This window comes from Hippoglossus stenolepis, chromosome 10 (assembly GCF_022539355.2).
Source record: "Hippoglossus stenolepis isolate QCI-W04-F060 chromosome 10, HSTE1.2, whole genome shotgun sequence".
Classification (NCBI taxonomy): Eukaryota; Metazoa; Chordata; class Actinopteri; order Pleuronectiformes; family Pleuronectidae; genus Hippoglossus; species Hippoglossus stenolepis.
The window spans coordinates 3,713,421-3,731,785 of NC_061492.1; the positions used below are offsets into that span (position 1 = coordinate 3,713,421).

Genomic DNA, 18,365 nt, shown 5'->3' on the forward strand with positions numbered 1-18,365 from the left:
CTAAAGAGTTCACAAAAATACATTCATGTCATTTACCCTTATTTCAGTCACACTGTTTATACACAACCCAAACCACAATTACAATAAATTAGACTTTTCCCATCTCCCGTTTTAATCCACCTACTTCCCGTGTTTGTTCAAATGAATCTGTACTTAGTAACGAGAAAGAGAGAAAGACAAAACAGAGCCAGTTCACTGAACTATCCAGCTTCCCTCCAGCTGATCAAACAACACGATGAGCACACGTCGTCCATAAACATGTTCAGAGCCTCACTTCTATTATTTTCTTTGGCAAGTGTCCATGTTGGAACTTTCTGAGGTGTCATGACTTTCAATAATCACAATTCGTCATCACGTTACTTCTCGGTTAACAAACACTATCTTGCCGTAAATAACACGGGTGAACTTCTGCTCCCGTGGAAACGTGTTTTTTACCGTCCTCCGTTCACCGGCAGCTTGAACAATGCTGAGCAGCGGCGGGTTGTCGTGATGTGTCGGGCCGCAGAGATCACTCACAGGCCTTTATTGTATGTCACCATCGGACCATCTGTTGCCATGGCGATCTCCGGCTCTAACCGAGTCACGCTGATCTGCGGGAATCAAGCCGAACAAAAAGGTCAACGGCGCAAGAGGAAATGTTTGGCACACGACTGTCAGATATGACAAGTTCACGGTTACGATACGTCCACAGTCGTCTATATGAGCGGCGGCGTAAAGATCTGAAACAGTTTCATTCGTAACTAAAGACTTGAAATGTTCTGTGTTTACTGCTAATGTGCAAAGAGAGACAATTTGGCAGATTACAGTCTAATTTGAGGTTTTGAAGCTCCTAATATTTGAACCAGAGACAGATGGCTGTTGGAGTTGTCGGCAGAATCCTAATCAGACATCTTGGTAGGTGTGAAATGGGGAAGTGGGACAAATTGAGTAGGCAGGGGGTCCAGGGGAGCGGGGCATTCATGTTGCTTTTTGGGGAGTTCATTTTTTTCTATCCTCGCGAAAGTGCAAAAAAAGGGACTTGAGAGAAAAACAGGCCCCTCCGTGTTGGTGGCACATATGTCTGAAGTTTTTTGCCATATGGCTGTCTGAGCTATTTCCAGCGGTAATTAAATCCTAAACATTTTAAAGCCAGAGCTGCTTGGCTTGTGTCGGCAAGTGATTTGGCAGAGGGGAGACAAAGAGAGAGAGAGAGAGACGGAGGAGAAAAACAATATCGTGCCGCAGCCAGTTAATGAGAAGAGCGACGCAGCCGAGCGAGGCTAAAGTCAGAGCTCAGCCTGGGAGCCTGGACGGCATCGGAAGGCAGGAGAGACGGAGGGCAGATCACAACAGAGCAGGTTACGTCTCAGAGGGCTACGCCTCATTAGGAGGGAGCCGCCGTAAGGCTCGATGGGAAACGTTTAAGAGGTCAGGAGAGTCAATCAGTCACTGAAACCAGAGTCGTGGCAGATCTGAGGCCAAGAATCATCATTTAAAGAGGTAAAGAGAAGAATGAAGAAAAGGAGCGCGGCATATGAGAAGATAAGACGTTAAATAATGATTTAATCTGACTGTTTTTACTCTGAGCATCAGGGAGGTAAAACACACAGGCTCTAAATGTGGTGGAAATACAAGACATCTGATATCAGGCCTGTTGTGTTGGTCATGAAACTTGCTGATTGTAAAAGTATCACAGAACAAACTAATTATTTAATATCAGCAGGAACAGAGACTTTATCAAAATAAATGATGAACAATAAATAGAATCCAGACATTTGATTGTTGCCCCGCAGAAGCTCCAAAGGTCCCTTAACACCAAAATATGAATAATAACAATCTCTCCTTATTAAATAATGTTGTGTTGGACCGAAGAGGACAGATGTTTTTCTTAAAGGACGACGTACCTGGGACATCTGCGGGAAGAGGCTGATGGCGAGCGGCAGAGCCAGGCCAAAGGCGGCGAGACACACCAGACTGTGGACGGGCAGGACGAGCCTCCGCTGCCTCTGCAGGAGAGGAAGCCTGGTGGGACACAGACGACGGAGACACACGTTCACGTCACCCACTTTACAGATACACACACATTTCAATACACTGTCCACTCAAACGTCACAGGACCTACAGCGTTAGCAGTTAGCATAGCGCCAGTCATCAGGGAAAATAACCATCTGCAGAGAAAACAACCAATTCAAACAATAATAAAAGAGTGACCGCGGGCAACTCAACCAATTAGGTAGGAATAACAAATATGTGCAAATAAGTTCAGACCAAATGGATGAATATCAAACCTTCACGACAAATAAAAGTCACGAATGTTTGCAGCTAAAGGTCTTAAACCCACAGTCTGAAATGAGGTAGATAATCGTTTAATAATAAAGATGCAGAGGGACTGATGCAGTCCTTGTACATCTGTAAGTTCTCAAAATTTGAAAATGATATAAAACACAAAATGGCTATAACACGACAGATTTAACAGCATCTCTTTATGAACTTTAAGCTCTTTAAGCTCGCAGCTTACGATCTGCAGGTCTGATATTTTTCCTAAAGATCTCTCAGCGTTATTTCTTGAGAAATTCACAAAAATATCAAAAAACAATGTTAAAGAAAGTGGGGGAAAAAAATCCTTGCATCTGACCCCTTCATGAAATCTACATAAAAGTGTATCGGTTTCTTCCTTTGCTCGCATCCCATCCTTCCACCAGGTTTCAAGAACACTGGTTCAGTAGTTTTTGCATTATCCCTTTTAACAGACGATTAAAACAACCACACACTGAACTGTTCCCTAAATAACACTGGATGTGTTCCCAGGAAAGACTTTAGAGAATTTTCACCAATTTTCATTTGGTAAAATAACCCTTTTATCTGTATGGTGCTTCAATCACAAACTCCCTTTCCAAATTGCAAGAAATGTGTTTCCTCTGTTAAGCGACGGGGTTTTAAGTGCGTTTTTACGTTTTGCCCGACATCTCCAGAAATACATTTTCTGTTCTCAGCCCGTGTTCCTCCTCCCTCCTCGCTGCCCTTCGTAGGATAATCCCCTCTTCAGTGTGTGGGACAGCGAACGCAGCAGGAGCTTGAGAACGAGCCGCTCCGTCTCTCCTCCACCAGCGACGCCTCTCCCCCTAACGAGGAGAGCTACTGCCTAATGAGGGAGCTCATTAACACATATGGCTGCCATGGTTTAATTAGGCTACACACACACACATTTACACACACACACACACACACACACACACACACACACACACACACACACACACACACACACACACACACACACACACACACACACACACACACACACACACACACACACACACACACACACACACTTTAGGGAACTGGATTAGAGAGAGAAGAGGCAGGTTGTGAGATATGTGAGAAGGTTTGGGCACAAGTGCGAGTTTGAAAAGCTTCAAATCAGGTGAAAATTTTGAGTTGATCTCAAATTAATGATAATTTCATGCAATACTGACTGAATTCACGTGATCTGAATAACATGGGCTGAGGTCTTACTCAGGTTTAACTGTTTACATGCACCAGGAAGAAGCCTGGAGCTTCACCGGTGACGGGTGTTGTCTCAAAGATGGAAACAACAACGTGCCAGTGAATAAAAACCACCATCATGACCTGATAACAGCAGCAGTTGCAGTTCTACTTGCAGAAGTTTGTTTTTTCTGACCAAAACATCTACGAGAAAAACAGAATAGCACCTGTGCCAAGGCCCAAATCAAGAAACCATCTCAGATATCAGTCGCCTGCATATGATCAATGAATTACTTCTTGGGAAATTGGTGAAAATGTAAAAAAACACACCCTATATCGCAATGTAAGTAAATCCTTTGTCTGGATCTGGAAAACAGGGGGAAAAAAGGTGTATTGTGTACATGTGAATTATTTTTAAGAGTCAAGAAACTACACATCCCATAAACCATTGCGGATGATCCATTTCTGACAACTTCCAGCGCTTCTTCTTGAATTTAACCTTTTCCACCGCATCACTAAAAGGTAAGAAATCCTGGGCGCTCTGTGGTAAACGTAACGAAACGCTGAACCATCCGATCGTAGCTGGCGTGATTTCCGCGATCGTGGCAAACATTTCCATGGAAAACAGCGAGCCTCACCGATCAGAGACGTTACGTGATATCACGCCGACTGTGGAGCAAATATCACTGTTTGGTAGTTTGTGGTGAGTCTACCTCGGATGGTTATAATATTATGGCTGGTAATCAAAATGTCTGTTCAGAAAACGAATGGGATTTCCACTTGTGGAACCAGGCTGTTGAGCTAAATGCTTGTTAATCCACTTGTGGGCCTGCAGCCTCTCACAGCTGCTGAAGCACATAAAGGACAGAACCTGCTCTCAGCGGTGTCATCGATCATTGGGGGGCCGCCCGGGGACCCGGCGCTCTCCCCTTGTTCTCGCTCTATTGAGAGCCAGTGAAGGCGAGCTGACATGGAGGATAACTCAGCACTACTCACCTGCAACCAAAGTCAACCTCACACCCCCATGCCTCCCTCCCTCCCCAGCCAGGAATCCCAAACACACCTGGGCAGCTGGCCGGAGCCGCCGGAGCCCGCGTACTCGAGCAGTCGGGACAAGTGCAGTGGGGGGTTCACAAAGATGGCCGCATTCCTCGGCACGCTGCAGGCACGGCGAGGCCCTCGATCCCAGGGCGTCCACGTGAACACATGGCATCATTAAGAGATCATTACAGTCGCATCGCACAGCGCTGAATCTCGGTGGTGGAGAGGGATCAGCGAGCGCGTGGGTCAATCAAACCGCAGCAGCTCTGAGGACAAAGCGATCTGCGAAGCTGAGATACTTTTTCCATTGTCAATTGTCGTTCAGGACTCATGTGCATGTGGGAATTCATCTGATTATTATATGAGAACGCCACTTTAATTATGCCATTAAAGCCATTATTAACCTTTTAAAATAAAAAAGCGACTTTATAAAGTTGATAACAGACTTCTTGCTGACAAGAAACTGTGGATTAAAGCAAATTTTGCAACACAGGATGGGAAAAGAAATTCATCAGCGCACAGACAACTGCCAAGGCCCAACAGCCCCACAGCAATTAAACAGAACAGCTCAATCAAGCCACATCAAATTACACACGTTCATAGAGATCAGTCCCTTAAATATCAAGATCCATGAATTATTCTCTGGCAATGTTAAAGAAATGTTTCTGTCGACGATTGATGGCCGTGTTCCGGCATGAAATCAAGTTTGCCTGCACAACAACAGGAAAATGTCCTGAAGGTTCAACCGAGAGACCTGACGTTCAAATTCATCTGCAGAAAGCTCAGAGTTTTTCTGAGGCCCCTTATCGTCAAAAACCCTCGAATCTCGAAACTCTTCCAACGTTTGAATGATAAATATCAAGTGATGAAGCGTTTCTTACTTTTCCAGCATTGACATGATCAGTGGAGGGAGCAGCAGGATGGGCATGGGCAGCACCACTCGGGTCAGGGCCGTCTCCATAAGGGCCTGTTGTAAAAAAAAAAATCATAAAGCAACATGTTTAAACAAGTCCTACTTAGGTGTGAACTTCATACCTTGTCATTTACACTGTTGTATTTACCAACATGAGAGTGTTAATCACAGGATAATTTTACACCAGATATTTAGAGAGTAAATCAACCCACATGCTTGGCAGCTACTCGGGATGTTCCCACCACGTTCCCCTCGTCGTCGAGCACGCTGATGCCCTCCGACAGCTCCGAGTGCCTCATGAGCACCACGTTACAGACGTTTGCACTCGCTGCAGAGACGTGAGAACGTTTTTTAAAAAAGGAGCAAAGTGAAACGCACGTATTCAGTAGTTTCACCAATGAGCATATTGTCTTTTCACCCTCCAGGTCGGGTGCAAGACAAGCAGGCAACTGGAGATGCGTACTGTGGAGGGTATTTAAAGATTCACCAGACTGACTGAACTGGAGTTTTATGGAAGGATAGAGGATGTATCATTAAATAACTATACAAAGATCACAACGATATTTTCAGTTGACAAAATAATCATTTCATAACCATGAGATAATGGGTTTGACGGCTTATATGAAGAATGTGTGTCGCACGTGACAGAACCCATTCAGTTTTTGCCCTGGATCCAAACAAGGGAGCGGATCCAGAAACCTTTCATCACACTGAGGAAATATTTTATAACATATTTTCACCAATGTCACAGGAAACAACTCATGGATCTTGATGAAGGGATTCAGGGATATTTCGGGGGACTGGTAAATAAAAATCTGGATCTATCTGATGATTTTCAGCTGCTGTCTGGAAATAAATTTTGTTCTGGGTCCCGCAATTGTTTTATCACTTTCTTTAACATTGTGTCTGCAAAACACTGAACCTGTTTTTCCTCTACTCACAGAAAATGTCTAAATATTGTACATCACAGTCATTTTGTGTCGTTCTTCACAAACCAACCAAGCGTCACGTCGGCTGAGACTCAAATCAGCGACGGACAACGTAACCAAGGTGACTGACGGAGCAACAAACAGCAGCGCCGCTCCCCTGGGATTTATTCACGGGAGCCAAAATGAACACAAATGTATGTTAATATAGATGATCCTTTCTCCTTGACTCTAATAGGAATAAGAAAAACTCATTTTAGAGTTTAATGTTGGCGCCGCGAGCCTTTTTAATTTAAGACAACAGCGTTCAGACTTATCTTGACTAAGAGCTGCAGGCTGCAGGTCGCTTTGTGAAGCGAATTCAATTGACTGAGCAAATCGCTCTTTTTACCTACAAGGGTTTTTTTTTGTACAATTAATAGAGGGACAGATAGTAGAATTATGGAAAGGAAAAACAAATACCACAATAAAACAGGTGAAAAATGTAAAAACCTGTTTGTAATTTAATTATTAAAGGCATCAAAGTAATTATAAAACTGAAGTGATTAAGTCTGTGCAGCTAAATGCTGAAATATGTGGATTTAATTTGTAATTATTTGAAATAATTACATTTCTGTATATTCCAACTGTCACCTAATACCTGGTTGTACACTCACGGAAATCCAAGAACTTTTCACATAATTACTTCCTAAATATCACAAATAATGACGAATAATTTCAGAAGACAAGCAATTAATTGTCCCCATAAATTTATGGCAGCGCGGCTTTTCCTCCCGTTAAGGTCTTCATCATCTAATTGAATGACAGGCCGCTGCTTGATTAGGTTATTACAAATAAATCTAGCCTTAAGTAAGCAAACATAATCAAGCGGGTGAAAATTCAAACAGCACTTTGCTTTCACTCGCTTCAATTAGCCGTTTTAATTACCTTTTATATGGGGCTACCACAACAACGGCAGCAACAACAATGAACAAACAGAAATCAGGTAAATGAGGCCTTGACATAGACGCCACTTTAGGGGTAATTATCCAATTTGTTTGCGGCAGCAGAGTTCTAACAAGCAGCCAATTACCAGGCAAAGGCTGCACTGTAGAAACCTGTTGATTTAATTAGAAGAACCGCCATGGTAAGGAAGGGGGGCAGGCAAACAATTTAATTATGAGCCAGCAGCCTGGGGCATTCTGGGACACGGGTCTATACCCCTGGGTGCGACTGTGTGTTTGCGAGAGAGCGACATGAGGATCAGCTTTGTGGCTCCACACACGTCTGAAAGACTGAGCTCCCAGAACGAGTCGGAGGAAAACGGACGGAGGAGCAGAGCGAAACAAGCGGCTCAGCCACAGAGATTAATAAAGATCAGAGCAGGTATAGAAGTACACACTACATTTGTAATATATGAATTTCTTTTAATTTTGTGCATCATGACGAGAATAAGCGCTACGGGAGAAAATAGGTGTCAAAACATCCAATTTAATTAAAATTCAAATCAGTGTTTGATCAGCTGTCAATCAAATAACAAACTATACCAAACCTACTGGAGAAATTAACACAAATCTCAGTGTGATAAGAAGTACCTAAAATGACGGAAATCATCTTTGCGAAAATTTAATTTAACGTGTATTTCGACATTTTTGTTTGGTCCATGTCCCATCCCCGAACATGGAGGAGGTGGGGTTTATGACATATACTACAGCCAGCCACCAGGGGGGCTTTGGCTTCACTTTAGGGAGCTGTCATGTCGTCCATCTTTATTTATGAACGATGACACTGACAGTCATCTAGTGCAAACATTAAATAACATTAAGACTTAAGACTTTTCTAACACGTTGCATTACTGACAATATTGCTTAATACATACAAAATGAGATGTTAACACTTAACAGCTCACATGCTAATTTACATACGAATATTTGCAGCCACTGATCCTCCTACTTTGATCCGTTAGTTCAACACTAGAGCAAATCCACAGGTTTGAACTGACAACATTATTCAGTGTTGAACTGGTGCAGTGTTTCATGGAGCTTTTTGAACTCACCCACTGCTGGGAAGGGGATGAGCCTCTGCACCAAAAGCCTGGTTGTTGGGCTGAAGCCATTTGCTTTCTGGAGTAACACGTTCAACCCAACCTTAAAAAAAAAAAACGCACACAAGTTGCAGACGAATCACAAATTCAAAAACAAAGGTTTCCCACGTTTGATCATATTTTGAAACCATGAAATCTGTTTTTTTTAGCTCAGACGAGCAGGGAAATAAAAGTGTGAGTGTCACAAACGGGAGAAACTGACCATAATGTGTGTTTCTGTGCATAAACAATTAAATGAGTGACTTCCCCCGTGTATTACCACTAAGGGCTGCGATCGAGGTGCAACGCGTCTTTAATAAAACACCAACTGCAGCCTGCAGCTCTCCGCAGCATGGCAGGGGTCCGTCACCGGAGCGGACGTTTAATTGGAGAGCTCCTGGCCCCCTCCTGGTTTGTCGTTCCGCCCTCCAGACACCCCACGTTTTTTTTTCCTCCTTTCTTTCCTCCGGCTATTTCCATTGTCAGGCCTGAGAGCAGCAGCCGGATCAGCCCCCGGCCGGACCAGTAATTGGCTCGGTTTGAGCCCCATGTCAGGCAAGTGTGTGAAGGTGTATTATGCTATTTAAACACGAGTCTTTAATGGAAAAAAGGTCAGAAAATTGTGATATCAACTGGTATTTTCACGACAGGTTGATTCAACGTCTTTAAATTTCTCCCTTTGTCTGTCAAAATAATTGAAGACATCTGAGTTTTTTAACCAAAATAAAGTATTTATAGAAATCCAGATTAATAACATTCAGGAAATGTTGGGAGCAACAATACAATAATAATAATAATAATAATAATAATAACTTAGTTAGAAAGGTTAGAAAGTGCAATACAAATGACCATGCATATAAGTACTAATAGATTATACATGCATATAAAAACAGAATATGGCTTAATTTATAATAATAATATTTATAGAGCACTTTTCAACACAAAGTAGAAGTACAAGTATGTAAGTACAATATTATTATTACAAACAATAATAATGTACTTCCCTCTGAATTTAAACATTTGTTTTCTTGTTCAGCATTTTGTACTTAGTGTTAAAAAGTGATCTATAAATGTTATTATTATTATAAATTAACCAATAAGTGTATATGTAGGTATAATCTATTAGTATTTTTGAATAATAATAATAATAATAATTAGAATATTGATCAATATTACAGAATAATAATAAGAACCTGGCAGCCCAAGTTAATTCAGGAATATGCCTTCCGGAAAAACTATGATTTTAGCAGAGACTTAAAAGAAGAATCACTCAATCAATCAATGGATGGATAGATATCGTGTCCATACAGATTTACACGGACACAGATATGACATATTGGTCGACCCCAGCTTTAAAAGATGGACCAGTTGACACAATGGATCAGTAGGTGACTCAGCTGCTGCTGTGTGACGTCACATTGAACTCACAGCGATGGAGACGGCGCTCGTCACGGCTCCCAGGTATCCCTGCACGAACTTGGACGCTGGAGCCGGCTGAAGTGAGAGTGTAAAACAATGTGACAGCAGTTAACGGGGCTCAGCCTCATTCACCCGTTCATACACATGGGATCTGTCCAGGAGTTGTCGTCACCTTGGAGGCGTTGCGGTTGCAGAAGTTCACGCAGGCGTTGTGACTCTGGTTTAACGACTGTGGAAAAGAAGGGAGAGTCAACAGAGGATAAACTTCTCGTGCGCTGATGAAGTTATTAATGTCTATGATGACAGGTGCTACGTCCAGCTTCTTATGTCAGATCACAGGTCGTGTCTTCGTATAATGAGTTGAACATTCTGGATCTTAGGTAAACACACGTCTTCATTACGAGCTTTAATCGCAAGGATCCCTCGAGGGAGTGGAACCACTGAAAGCTGCAGGAGAAGCTGATAGTTGAGCCTTTTTGTGTTAAATCACAGAAATCTAGACAATGACTTCTTCATCTCACACCTGCAGTATAGCGATCAGTTTCTTTACATCAAAACCAGATTTGTGACATTTGATTATCCTTAAAAATGTGTTTAGAGGAAACTGCCAACAAGATATGACATAAACACACCTTTTAACGAATGTGTTAAACTTACAAAATTGTCAAGTGGATCTAACGCGGATGTTATTATTTTATCAAAGCTGACGAATCGCTTCATATTGTGGTACGATATCGTCTGAAAGCTAATTTTGTGGCTTTTGTTTTCACGCTGGCATCTTACTGTCGTATGTTTGTTTTTCTCAAACTGTCACTTCACTGCTTTCAGAGCGTGTTGGCACCGGGCGGGTGTTGAAAACTGTCTGGCTGACAAACACTGGAAGATTTACAGGAACATATTGTCCCGATGACTAAATACGTTTAATTCAATCGAGTTAAAGACATTTTCTTTATAATATCACCAGTGCACTGCCCGTTGCAATGCTCAATGCTACCGAGGCTACATTCATCCTACCTGGTTTATCTGCAATGAAGATTTTATAGTCAATGATTTTGCCTGTTTACTCTAATGTTAGTAATATTTAACGTAATGATTTTGCCACAGACAGACAGACGGAGGTTTGTGGAATCAGTAGGTGGACGCTGGTCAAGACCGAAGTGTTTACCTGCCAGAAGATAGTTGATGCCAATGTTTGATTTGGGAGAAGGAGGCCAACAACCTGCACAAAGAAAAAATAGTACACTTAGATTAAAAGAAAAATATACATAAATATATATATATATATATATATATTCAGATTCATGTCAGTGTACAATATGTAGCAGTGGGATAAACTTCTTCACAGCCTTATTTTGGTGAAGTTACAATAGATATGAAGATGAACAAAGAAGTCTTACCACTGGGGTGCCGAATGGAATGTAACCTATTAAAAGAGAGCGAGTGTCATCATTGTTTGCTTTGAGGTCATTCTGCTCATTTATGATTTGTAATATTTCTAATCTTTGTAAAGAGATTTTCCTATAAATGACTTTAACATTTAGAAACACATCAGTTCCGTTTCTCTTCGCTAAGTCTGCGATGTTGAGGTCTGACAGATTTTGCGGCCACGTACGATCCGTGTTGCACATATAGAACTCCATGTCGGCCGTAACAAGTTAATCGCTCCTGTCTATGACGGTGAGACTTTGAGACCGGACCAAAATGATCGTGTTTGCTTGCTTATTCAGAACTTCTCCGTCACCGTGGGAGAGGGATTTTAATCAGCGCCCTGCTGAGTTTGACCTTTTACAGGCCAGAGACAACCTGAAGAGCCCCGTGGAGATGTGACAGTTCCCAGGGTGAACGACACCTCCACGTTGGACCATATAACAAGGCCCCGCTTCGCCCAGGGCTTCCACACCGAGCTACTGTACCAGACATCCGAAAGGGCATGAGGATCTTCTCCCCGGTGTCAGGGTGGATGATGGCCTGTAATAAGCACATAATGATCAGAGTCAGACGATAACGAGTGCAGGATGATTTGGGTTAGTTAAGTTCAAACAGACTAAGAAGAAGAGCTTTGATGTTGGGCTAAAAGCTGATGGGAGTTTTACGTGTTCTTCAAAACTAAATAATAAGATCTATGTGAAGTTAAAGTGGATTGTTTCAGGTTCCTGAAAATGTGTATGTGCACTGGGACTTTGTTTTTTTTTTGCTGTGTTGATTTAAGTCAATCATAGACTGAATATAAAGATTCAAAAATTAGGCTACACTTTATAACTATATCACTAGAGATGTATTTAATACACCATGAGGAGAAAATGATCACTGAGATTTGAGTGTTTTCTAAATGTGAATAAAAAAAAAGTTTAAATTGTTCATCACATGAACATATTAAAGCTGTGGATCAATTCTAGAAAGGTTAAAAAAGGTTCAATATCATACAAGTACTAATAATGTTTTTTTTGATCATAAACATCAGATTGATCACACATGTAATTATGATATTATTGTCTGTCGATATGTTATTGAATAGAATCTTCTGTTGCTTTGACTCCTGCAGTTCATTCACTTGCAGAAATCTTCTCATGCTGCTAATTGGCACTGGGGTCAAATCGACTCTTCTGCTTTACTGTTGGATTTGTTTTTGTTCTTGCTTCATCATTTCAGTAATTTTTCAAATCAGCGTCTCCATGTTTCACTCTGCTGCATGTTTGCTGTATAAACAGGTCACCGTTGAGATGAGGTGAAAGGAGCGCTGTCAGATTTGTTTGCTCGTTCACTGACACTTCAGATCACTATCTTCCCCCCGTCTGCTTGCTGTGGCAGCTTGTGTTTGTCAGTGACTGAGAGGGAAAGTGATCAAACATCTTACCTGCTTTACTTTCTGGGCTTTCCAAAGCTGAAGAGATACAGAAAAACATTGTAAAGAAATTAAAAACATATCTAAAAGCATTTATTGGTCTATTTAAGAAGAAACTTGTAAACTGCTCTGAAGTCATAGAGAGGGTATTCATTTGGTGGAGAGATCCTTTCTTTTCTGACTCGTCAACTAACTTAGACCACAAAGACTCGAGTCAAGATTGTGAGTCTTTACCTGAGCGTCAGTCACTCCGGGAGGCAGAGTTCCTTGTTTGAAACGATCAAGCAGCGCCACACACTCCTGTAGTCGTCTCTGAATTGACCCAAAAAACAAAAGATAGTGTAAAAAATGAAGTCAGGACAGTTTCTCCTTCTGATTTTTTACCGAGCTCAGATGACAACTTCCTGGTATTCTCTGCTGTTTATGCTGCACAGCTCAACTTGCAGTAATTGCGCTTCACTAAAACTTTCATGCTGATTTCCAGTCGACAAATGAGTTTGCTAAAAGGTAATGAGCGGCTTTCTGTGGCGTTATCATTGTCTAATGTTGAGCTGAATACAAGGTCATGTGGCCCAATTTGCTCTAATGAGCTTGTGTGTGTGTGTGTGTGAGATCGTTTGCTAAATCACATCCATCCCTGTTCCCCTCTCGTCATTAGGGGCAAGTTGAGGCTACGCCTGGCCCAGTAGGGTGCAAGGTGTGTGTGTGTGTGTGTCTGTGTGTGAGCGTGTGTGCGTGTACACTCTCTCCACCCATCACAGCTGCCCCACTTGTCCACACCTCATCACATCCTCGGAGCTACTCCCACTATTACTGTCACCAAGGAGCCTGCTAACGGCTTCATTACCCAGAGATCCACAGCGCTGAAGACTCTGTGAGCAAAATTATCACAACACAGCCGAGCCCGGGGGGGAAACGTCAGGATGTGCAGAGCCGCACGGCGTTTAGAGAGAGAACGGCCTGAAAACCAGAAAACATGGGCAGAAAACACAACCCCCTGGGCAGAGGGGATGAATGAGTCTGTGTACCTCGGTCACAAACAGGGTGCTGGGGTCTATCACATCCAGGAAGTGTCTGAAGCGACCAAAAAACGTGTTCTAAAAAGAAACAGAAAGCACACGACGGTGACAAAGAAACCTTGAAAAACACACATCACCAGCGAGACAGGAGTCACGAGACGCATTAGGTCGTCTTAAAAAATTTCAATTTCAACGAGTAATCACAGGAATATCTGAGCTGGGATGGAAAAGTTCAGAGAATCTAACAATAATAAGATAAGAAAGTGAATGAGACTGTGGATTGTTGGGTCGGGAGCGAGGCAGATTTCAGCTGATCCCACAGCTGTTTCCACGCACCAGGTGGAGCCTCCTCATTAATCCTCCGGCTAACTGTTCCTTATCTTCTAAAGGAGCCAAATCGACTCGCACCATTTGCAATTACTTCCTATGATGACTGCACCACAAACACCTTCCCGTCATTTATTCATTACCGAGCATAAGGAATAATTAATAATAATTTGGAAATACAGCAGCGCACCACTCAGCCTTGAGAGGCCCCCCCCCAACTCCAGTTTAATTACACTAACTGTTAATTTGGATGAAAATCTGCTCTGTGACTCAAGGCAGCGTCTTGTTATTTCCTGAACATATGGATGGAAGGAATAGTTTTACACATCTGTTAAATTATATTTCTCAGTTTGAAAAATGTAAATAAAGATGGACGACGCGACAGCTCCACAAAAAGTGAAGCCAAAGCTTTTCGACTGCAGTAAAGGTCACGAACCTCATCCATGTTAGTGGATGGAACATGAGAAAAAACTAAAAAGGTTTTTTCCAAAGATGGTTTCTGTCATTATCGGTAGTTCTTACCACACTCATGTTCGTTCAAGTGTTTGCATTTCTGATAATGATTAGTTATTCGATGATATAAAAACAGGGTGAAACGTAATGATTGACGGCTGACTTCATTTTTGTTCCACAGGAGGAAGTGGAGACGTGTCGTCCCTCCTTATTTAAAGAGGGTAAATTTCTACAGTTTTTATACATTAGTGTTGTAGAACATTGGCAGGAGCCAAAAGGTTATTTGAGCCTTTTGTATGAATTACATTCAACAACTTGAACTTTAAACTCATTCACTCAGGTTCATGAACTTTCATGTCCAAACAGATCGAGAAGCTTAAAACACACAGAAAAGCAACATTTCTACAGTTTTAAAATGTGTTATTTACGAACAAAGTATCGATTGTTTAACTGTAACAATGCATCTTATTATTTTACGTTGGTTTGTTTAATTGTAACAATGTCTCTTCTTCTTTTCTTAACAAACTCTTTCTATGTATAATCATGGAACCAACCATAGTAAAGCTAATGTTGACTTACGGAGTGTAGACTGTTTATAAAAGTTTCTCACCTGAACTACGTTGTTAGACACACACACAGACAGTGAGACATAGAGACACACAGAGTGAGACAGACAGTGAGACATAGAGACACACAGAGTGAGACAGACAGTGAGACATAGAGACACACAGAGTGAGACAGATAGATACTTTATTGTCTGTCATTGTTGACAGAAATTCTCCTTTTGAAAGGGTTCAACAATAACTCATTTCAAATGGAGAACACACAGTACATAGTTGAAAACAACATGACATGATTACATTTAAAACCGTAGCACACGTTAAACTCCTGCGGGTGAAACAGTCAGTTGAGACACACGAGTTCACTTCCTGGTTTGAGACGTGACACGAGTTAGAAACTAAACTGGTACCTGGTTGAAACGAGACTTGCCGAACTGGAAGCTCTGGTGTGCGGACATTTTCTTCAGCGTCTGTGTCTCAAAAGCAAAAACAATACAAAATCCCTCCAACACCTGAGACTGGAACCCGACGATCAGCTGTTATCCACGACCGCGTTGCATGAAGGGTAATGTAGTTTTCACGTGCTTCTCACGCAGGACGGGAAGTGGTGAAGAGAACTACACTTCCCAGGAGAACACGCGGTGTTTTCAAGCCCTTTTTTAAAGAGGAAACGCGTCCGTGCTGTGCAGCCGAAGCCTGATTTAAAACTAATAAAACAACAAACTGGAAAAAGGCATTTCCTGTTTAAAAAATGCCACGTGAATGCTCATTCAAAGAATGTCAAAGTACAGAATTTGTGATGTCATCACCCTCAAAGCCGCCCATATTCGCCTATTATCAATCCCAAACTATTTATTTACAAAGTATTTCTAAAACCACCAGTCGTTTAAAAAAAGGGAAATATGTCCTGAACTCTCTAATTTATTTTCTTAACTCCTCATACCTTTATAATATTAAGGAAAAGCACAAACTGTGGGAGGAACTTCACCTTTTCGCTGATACACCTTCTGCGGTACGTTAATCAGCGATTGTGTGTACCGTAGTTGCCCCAGTAGTTGTCGTTGGTGCTGATGTCATCAAACTCCCGACACCATTTCGGCCTTTGGTAGCGTGTCTCATCTATTGCTGTATCGTGACCTTTTCCTAGATGGACCAGGCGAGGGTTGCACTTTGGGAAACGCAGCATCAACAGCTGCGTTCCTAAGTGGACCAGTTCCACCATGGTCAGTATTGATGCTAAGTTCATCAAACTCCCAACACCTTCGTGACTTTTTGTAGCGTGTCTCATCTATTGCTGTATCGTCCTCTCTTGGCCTTTTTCTAGATGGATCAGGAAACACAGCATCAACAGCTGCATCACTGAGTGGACCATTTCCACCATTGTCGGTATTGATGCTGCTGTAATCGAACCCACGACACCGTCTTGACTTTTTGTAGGGTCTCTGTTCTTCTGCTGTGTCAGCCTCTCTTGGCCTTTTTCTAGATGGATCAGGTGGGGGCTCCTCCTCTTCAGGAAACACAGCATCAACAGCTGCATCACTGAGTGGACCATTTCCACCATTGTCGGTATTGATGCTGCTGTCATCGAACCCACGACACCGTCTTGACTTTTTGTAGGGTCTCTGTTCTTCTGCTGTGTCAGCCTCTCTTGGCCTTTTTCTAGATGGACTGGGCAGGGGCTCCTCCTCTTTGGGAAGCACAGAATCAACAGCTGCATCACTGAGTGGACCATATTCACAAATGTCAATATTACGGTCACTGGCGTCGCTGTCATAACCGTCAGAGTCGTCACTGTCAGGGTCAGTGTCATCAAATTCATCCCACCATCTGAATTCATTTTCCCGTTCATCCTCCTCTTGTAATCTTCTGCTGGATTCTTCAGGCAGGTGGTATTCAACCTCAACACCAACATCAGGAGCTACAACCTCTACACTGTCATTACCGTCCCCCAGATGTGGAAGGTCTACAGACGGGTGTGGGCTGCCATCAATATAATCCATTCTTATACTGCGGCCATCTAAAGATGATCTTATGCCACGTATCAGAGCAATAATCTGAACTTCATCATCAGCTCGTGGCATATGTCTGCTTAGATGAAGTTCAATCGTCCCAACTGCATATAAGAGAGAGAAATATATTACTTTTACCATTGATAAGATTAATCTGTAAATAAGTCATCCTTTAATAGCTTTTGGAAAGACTGTACATCAGAGTGATCCATGTCAAATAATGATCAAAGTACTTACCGTTTACAATGTTGCTGTGTAGTCCGTCTCCTTGTTCCATTTTGACTCTAATATTGTGGAAAATTCTCTGAAAACTGTTTAAATTCCAAGTTCAAACTGTACGTGGGTTTATATAGACTTCTGACGTCTTCTTCTTCTTTGTTTGGTTCATTGCCAGGTGTCCTGTTCGGTTTACTGGCGGTAGGCAACCAACGGTCAAGGTACATTACCACTGTTCCTCTGATGGAACCTCTTTGATGTCCTTATCCTTATGATGTAATGTCACATCGACACTATGATACATAGCGTTCCAGAGGAACTTCAAAGGTACATTTGAAAGCATATTTTCTTTCCATTGCTTATGTAACAATGAGATAGTTGTTTTTTTATTAATGCCGGCAATGCACCTCGACATTGGTTGCCATCCGCTAATAAACCGAACAAAGAAGAAAAAGATTTTCTATTTGTTTATATATTTTTTAAAACTAATTCTATAAAAAGAGCAAGATGAACATCGAGTTGATCCTAACCAAAGGATACCATCAAAGCATCATCAACATCTAAGTGGCTAATCTCAAATCCTGGCATACTTTGATAAGTCTGGCATATTTAAGTGAGAGATCTGTTCCATGACTCTGGCTTAAACTAATTTCTGCTCAGTAACCATGGTAACTTATGCTTCAAAGCTAGCCGGCTCTTAACAAGGATAACGCCCAATTCATGCTTCTGCGTTGAAGCTACACCGTAGCCACGCGTGTAGGCGAAGCATGGGCCCCGAGCGTACATAGCTGTGCGTAGGTGTGTGTTGCTATGTTGGTGTTGAGTGTCTTGTGGTTTCTGGTCTGCAAATTTACAAATTCTCTAGTGTCTCTGTTTACTTAAGATCAACGGCGGTTGTGTTACTAAGGGGATCGCATCGGAGCTTGACCAACACGTAAAAACAAGTCTCTAGAACAGCTTTCTAGATCTAGAAGTAGAAGAAACGATCATGTTACTCCTGTCTTAGCTTCTCTTCATTGGCTCCATGTGAAATTCAGAATGGGATTCAAGATCCTGCTCCTGATTTGAAAAGTGTGAGTATTAATACTTCTTCTTTGTTTGAACGCCAAGGTG

General features: G+C 42.0%; 1 protein-coding gene across 3 annotated transcripts; it reads right to left on the reverse strand.

The window, feature by feature from the left end:
* Window positions 1–431: 431 nt before the first annotated feature.
* On the reverse strand, window positions 432–17,004 carry sfxn5a (sideroflexin 5a). 3 transcript variants are annotated; one of them, XM_047341691.1, is made up of 14 exons: window positions 16,066–17,004; window positions 13,697–13,765; window positions 12,903–12,980; window positions 12,681–12,707; window positions 11,740–11,794; window positions 11,224–11,249; window positions 10,992–11,045; window positions 9,999–10,055; window positions 9,836–9,901; window positions 8,381–8,471; window positions 5,632–5,747; window positions 5,388–5,473; window positions 1,884–2,001; window positions 432–590 (listed from the first exon to the last, which is right to left on the reverse strand). In XM_047341691.1, the coding sequence occupies exons 1-14, from the start codon at window positions 16,144–16,146 to the stop codon at window positions 513–515; spliced, it is 1,002 nt and encodes a 333-aa protein (XP_047197647.1). In that variant the 5' UTR covers window positions 16,147–17,004; the 3' UTR covers window positions 432–512. The 3 variants fall into 3 exon arrangements, with proteins under 3 accessions (XP_047197647.1, XP_035023417.2, XP_035023419.2); XM_035167526.2 differs by lacking the exon at window positions 16,066–17,004 and adding an exon at window positions 15,438–15,623; XM_035167528.2 differs by lacking the exon at window positions 13,697–13,765 and having other exon boundaries at window positions 16,066–17,002.
* Window positions 17,005–18,365: the final 1,361 nt, after the last annotated feature.

Bases quoted from the DNA above. Each gene is read 5' to 3' on its own strand.
- sfxn5a (XM_047341691.1), bottom strand. From the start codon at position 16,146: ATGAGACACGCTACCAAAGGCCGAAATGGTGTCGGGAGTTTGATGACA. The intron at 11,250-11,739 runs GTACAGTAGCTC...CTCTTTTAATAG, and splicing joins CATGCCCTTTCGGATGTCTG to GTTACATTCCATTCGGCACC. The intron at 8,472-9,835 runs GTGAGTTCAATG...TTTTTTTTTAAG, and splicing joins CGAGCGCCGTCTCCATCGCT to GTTGGGTTGAACGTGTTACT.